At 45.6% G+C, this 6,000-nt stretch overlaps 1 protein-coding gene across 1 annotated transcript in view; it reads right to left on the bottom strand.

Moving 5' to 3' along the window:
• Positions 1 to 428: 428 nt before the first annotated feature.
• ITPKB (inositol-trisphosphate 3-kinase B) overlaps positions 429 to 6,000 on the bottom strand; it is an 85,231-nt gene continuing 79,659 nt past the window's right edge. Inside the window, exons 7-8 of the mRNA XM_053383019.1 lie at positions 3,920 to 3,991; positions 429 to 2,783 (exon numbers count right to left, since the gene is read on the bottom strand). Of these exons, the coding sequence (XP_053238994.1) occupies positions 2,568 to 2,783; positions 3,920 to 3,991 (288 nt within the window). The 3' untranslated portion in view covers positions 429 to 2,567. The remainder of the gene's footprint in view (positions 2,784 to 3,919; positions 3,992 to 6,000) is intronic.

Raw genomic sequence — 6,000 nt, 5'->3', positions numbered from 1 at the left:
GGCCTGGGGGTCCAGTGTGGCCCTCCGAGGCTCTGTCATTGGCCCTTGGAACTCCCCAGGTCATGCCATTCACTGGAGCTGATCTTCCGCCTCCTTGCCTGTCTGGAATGTGTCCTCAAGCGGCAATAATGTGCCTTGCTAAGAGCTACATCCATTGCTATGCCCACTTCTGAATCTGGAAAGCGTCCCCTACATTGTGGAAGGTTGCCCACAAGAGAATGTGGTCCTTGGGGTGAAACAAAGGTTCTCCCCCCTGTCTCGAGAGGTTATGGCTTTAACTCGTCTTGCGCAGCCAAAACACTAGTCCTGGTTTCTTCGTGAAGCTTCCACCTGCCACATTTTTCAGGATCAGATCTCCTCATGCCAATTTTCCATTTAACTCAGTCTCTTTGGCTCTTAGGACAATGACATAGAATCACAACAGCAGCCATTTTGTATGCCTTTATTTTGAGTTATTTGACTTACAGGCACTGTGCATAGGTGGAGTTTTATAACTCAGCAAGTTCTTCGTGTCATCGCTAATCCGGGAGAAATATGTGTTGGGAGAACTACCTCACAGCAAGAGTTCCAGTCTCCAGGGGGGCCTTAAGAGACATCTGGAGAAACAATTCACTTCTTTGAAAGCCACAAAGCAAGGAATCTTGTTTTACAAACAGGCTTAAAAAAATAAAAATGTATATATAAGAGAAGCAATTTAAAAGCTAAATACAAGTTTAAAAATGGTATAAACTTACACTGCTTCAAGGACTCGCTCCCTGCCCTCCAGACATGGAAAAAAAATATGTTTTGAAAACTTAGCATTATTATTTAAAAGATTCCATGCATTAAGACTTAGTGTTCTAGGCAACTAAAAAAAGGAATGGCAATAAATAGAACTTTTTTTAAAAAAACAAACCACTTTTCCATGACACTAATGGAAGAGAAAGTAGTCCATAAGGCACTTCCACACAGGCTATTATTAAACAGCAAAGGAAACCTGAAGGGAAAAAGCAGCCAAACAAAGCAACTATTTACAACAGCACTGAAGGTTGACAGATAGGGGCCTAATGAGATACAAATGAAGGAATCCCCCGAGGAGTTTGCATCCCTGAAAAAGGAGCCAAAGGGCAAAACACCATCCTGCAAAACACACACACTTGTTGCAGGGCTAGAACCAACTCGAGATAAGAAACTGCAGCCAGCGCATTGCAAGGGCAAACTGGGTTGCCCCATGACTACTGGGAAGAGTGGAAGCAACGGGTTCTGGAAGCATCTGGGATGCATCGTGAACATGGAAAGGTTTAAGGATTTGTCGGTATTGACACCATCCAGAAAAAAACAACTCTGGAAAGTCTGTGACCTCTACTGAACAGTCCCCCTTCTCAAGGTTTCTGCAGCACTCGTGAATTCCTAGAGGGGAAAAAAGAAAATGTACTGTCCTCACCTCCTGACATCAGTAAATGCCGCCCTTTGAGATGTGAGTACTGGAATGTTTTGCAAGAGCACACCTGAGACGTTGCTTGCCACTTTAAAAGGGTCTGCAGTGTTAACAAAGAGAAACCTGAACGGCAGGTATAGCCCTTTGCAAGCCAGCCCTTCATCTGACAGGCTACTAGGTCACTCCAAGACAACTAAAGTCTTGGCAAAAGCAGGAAAACTGTGGACTCCCATCAGCCCCCAGCCAGCACAGCCAATGTTCGGGGATGATGGGGGTCGTAGTTCAGGAACCCCTGGCGGGGGTTAGAGCCCCTGGCTTAGAGCAAGGGATCGGAACTTTTTTCGCCAGCAGTCCAAACCCAACCCTAGTAGACAAAAGGATGCACTATCAAATGTAACCCTCAGGAGCAGACAGAGCTTTGCTATTCATTCAACTAACTACTCGGCGATTGTGCAGCTGCTGTATGCCGGCAAGAAATTGCTCGAATATATTGAAAAGCAGACTTGATATTAAGTTATTCCAACAAGCTCCTGTATGCAGATTAACTACACTGAGGTTAGTACATGTTAAAAGGCCGCTGTTCAAGAATACCAGTTATATTTCTCCAAGGACGTTCTCGTTAAGTTCTTGATTCCAAAGACTCCGAAGCTTCTCAGGAGGAAAGAGCACCTAGAATCCCAGCAAACTGCCTTTAAAATCAGCGGCCCAAGTAATGTACTAACTTTGGGCACAAGAGGGCAGCAGATAATTACAACTCAGTCTCTCCTTTGCTCTGCAGCTTTGAGCTACCGGTAGATAGAATTTAAGCAAGACTAGGGCACTGTCTTAATTCAACGGAGGTGTATGAGAACTGTACAAACCCTTACTGGTTAAACACAGATTGCATAAGAACTACTGAAGGGGGAATTTACGCTATGCTTAACTGCTAAAGACTAAAAAGTCAATATTGGTATGCACTTCCATCGTCCCAAGCTTGGCTTCACGTCCAGCATTTGTTCTGGCAAATATATAACTGCATATTTACACCTTAAATAAAAGGAGCTTCTAACTTTTAGAACTGGGAAGGAGAGGGTGGGCAGAAAGTGTCTTGTAGTGCAGTTCAGAAAGTCAGTTTGAGGGGCTGGCTTCTGAGTAGTGGCAGAGCTGGACTTTAATGCAGGTCTTCACTCTGAGACAACTCCGTTAGGATCTCGATGAGGTTCTCCAGCCCCCAAAGGTAGCCGTCCTCCCGATTCCCTTCTATCCAGGGCACGTTGTGCTGGAGGACCTCTCCCTCTGGCAGTGGGGTGGTTTTCCCAAAGTCAATCATCCAGACTTTGGCCTGTTCTTTCTTGTCGTGGATGAAGAGGAGGGAACTCCCGATTACCTGCGACAGGAAAAAATAAAAAGGGGATTATCACACAGGATTCGAAGGCATGTGGTCAGCATTCGCCCAATACTAATTGCTCCCTTCCTTAACCACTTTCTGAATTCCCTACCTGTCTGGCAGCAAAACTGGCTGGTGAAAGACCTCCCATCTTTGTCAACTTGCTGAGAGGGGAGGTGTTACACAGAGCTTTGGCGCTGGTCCCTCTCCGGTCCTTATGTGGTTTGCTTCCGAGGTGGCAATGGGGCGCTTGATGCAGTGCCACCTCTTCTGTTTCTGCCACCTGAGGCAGCTGCCTCCCCCTGCTTCATGGCTGGGCCGGCTTTGGTCTAAAGGCAGAACTTGGCATTCTGTGGTGTTGGGCCTGCTGTGTCTATAGCACTCTTGAGGTTATATGAAAACAAGGCTGCTAGCTCTCAAGGTCACGGGGAAGTTAAAACATGCAATGTGAGAGGAGTAGAAACTCTCTTTGACAATTAAAAAACAAAGCAGTTGTTGAATATCTGCTCTCCCAAGTCGCAAACCCAGTTAAAAATTCAATTCCAAGCAGCAGTTTTAGGAGAGTTAAATAAGTTCTGCCACCCAGTGCCAGCCTAAAACTGAAAGGCCTGAATCTCCAGGGATAAGAAGCTCCCCAAATGCACTGGGGGCGAAATCCCCTCTCTTTCTGTCCTTAGTCAGGGAGAGAACCTGGTCACTTCTCACATTTATTCAGACTTTCAGGACCAAATGACACACAGGACCTTTCATCACATAAATGGCAGCCGGGGTGGGGGAGCAAGCCAGATTGGGAATATAATGGGGGTGGGTGGGAGGGGGTTTCCTCCCTTCAACCCCAGCCCTGATCAAAATCGGGGGCCCTGCACTTGCTATTCACACTGGGAGCATTCTACTTAGTGTGAATACCAGGGGGTTGGGTAAGAGTGGTTCTGATCAGGGCTGCAGTATGTTCCCCATGTAGTTTGCCACCCCACCCCCATGAACATCAAATTATTGAATATCAAATAGTGATGCAATTCCAAAGTTTGTGGAAAGATTCTAGTCCGCTAACTTGTTTAGGTAAACCGAACTTTGCTTTGACCAGAGTTCTAACCTTTTTAAAAAAAGAGATCATAGAAAGGCGGTTTAGTTTTTACCTCGTGGCCCCTGAAGAATGGTGACAATTCCAAGGTATCGCGGATTCCCTTCAACCGGTTAAGGTAGCCGTTCTGTAGTGGCAAGAACAGAACATTTTTAAGAGCTTTGAAAATACTTCTGAAGCACCCAGTCTCTGAGCGTTGACCTTGCTTAGCAAGAGGCTGCACATTCCTCACATAGTTGTAATGGAAGGAGTTGCAATTTGTTTTGCACACACAGACACACACACACACACACACACACACACACACCCTCTGCCTGTAAGCTAAATAACCGCTCCTGTATCAGGACTGCAAGCTGGGTGAGCTGCACTTCCAAGCAGCCAGCACAGACTTCCCAGCGCTTTACACCACCGCCGGCTATCAAGAGAACCCTGTTCCTTTGCCCTTCTCAGTAACTGGCTGAATAAGAGCAGCTGGGGCCCAGAAATGGAAACAAGAAGAATTACTGACGAAAAAAGAATGGCAGATGAAATTAATGGACTATGCAGAATTAGATAAGATGACAGGAAGACTTCGAAACCTGCGGGACCAGAGATTCTCAGAGGAGTGGAGTAAATATGTGAATTATTTGAAAAGCAATTGTAATCAACAGATTACGCTAGTAGGATTACAAGAAGTTTTGTAAGGCGGAATATATGAAATATTGCAAGGAAGATTATGAAGAGAGTTATTAGTTAAGATAATGAAAAGTAATAGTGAAATTAAGAAATGTAAATTAAGTGAAAAAGACTGGAAAATTTTCAGATGTGATTGATGGAAGTCAAAATGTATAAGATATGAAATTGTGTTAAATGAATGTTGAAAATTATGTTAAAATTTTATATGAGCAACTGGGTGGGGAGGTGAAAAGTTTTAAAGGCAGTAGCAGTAAAAAAAGAAAAAAGTAAAGTAAAACACAAGCAGGGCCCGGAGCCCACAAAATGCCACGCTATCATGCACTGGTGTTCAGCTACTGGGTCTTGGCCTGATCTGAGATGGGCCACAACAGCAGCACTGCCATCTTACCAACATATGCTTAAATATTATGAGAGTCTCCAAACGCTTGTTTTGCATTGAAGGTGGGTCCTGGGTCTGCAAACAGTGGAATACTACTGTGCTTTGGCATATACTGTACATGTGGCTTTTCTTGGAAGTGGCTGAGGCTACAGGGCAGGATTAAAGAGGCAAGCAGGAGGGCAGACAGACCCAGACACTACCCTGCACCTTCCCACAAATGTGGCAATCTCTCCTGCCTGTGTTACAGGTTGGTCACCCAAGACTGAAGACCAGGGGGCTCTCCAGATGTTCCTTTTCTCTGACCACTGGCCACGCCGGCTGGGGCTGATAGGAGTAACTAGCTGGTGTGTCACAGGTTCCCCCAACCACGACGTAAGGAGTCACGGTCACGAGAACCATTTCACTTTTAATTTTTTTTCAGACCTTTCCGGACTGCAAGCAAAATGATTCACATAGCAGAATGGCTCAGCAGTGAGCAACGTAGCAGCTTTCTTCATTGGCTCCAGAAGAAGCCCCCATTAACTACCATCCATTGTAAACTCTCTCTGCAAACCTGCAATGGGTAAAGAGCCAGGTTCAGAGATGCTCGTCTGAGACTGTACGTGGTGGGATCTAAAACTGAGCTCACTTGCCCAATTGGGTGGTTTGCAGAGGAAATGCAAAAATGCATTCATTCCCATCTAACAGGAGGTTGGGGGAGAGAGGTGAAGCTGTTAGTCACCTGCATACTGAAGGCACTTAGTTTTCATACAACTTTTCCCACTGGTTTCATGTAGCTGTTAAAATCAGGACAAGATGAGACACTCCAAAGGCTAATCAGAAGTCCTCTAGCTTCACTTTCTCAGTCTTGCACTTCAGAAAGGGCTGGCACCACCATTATCCTGGACTTTCCTGGTCCGTTCCTGGCACGACAACCCAGATGGACATGATACTTAACAATACTGAAATCTACTGACGAGGTCAAAGGAAGCCAACAGGGTTCTTGCCACTTCCTGGCGTCAGGTCACCCACCAGGGCGACATCGTGCAAAATCTTTAGAGCTATTTCACCAAGTAACAGGGTTGGGTGTGTGTGCGGGATCA

Source organism: Podarcis raffonei, chromosome 3, assembly GCF_027172205.1.
Source record: "Podarcis raffonei isolate rPodRaf1 chromosome 3, rPodRaf1.pri, whole genome shotgun sequence".
Lineage (NCBI taxonomy): Eukaryota > Metazoa > Chordata > Lepidosauria > Squamata > Lacertidae > Podarcis > Podarcis raffonei.
The sequence above is the reverse complement of the archived record's forward strand: the minus strand, read 5'-3'. Positions and strand labels throughout refer to the sequence as shown.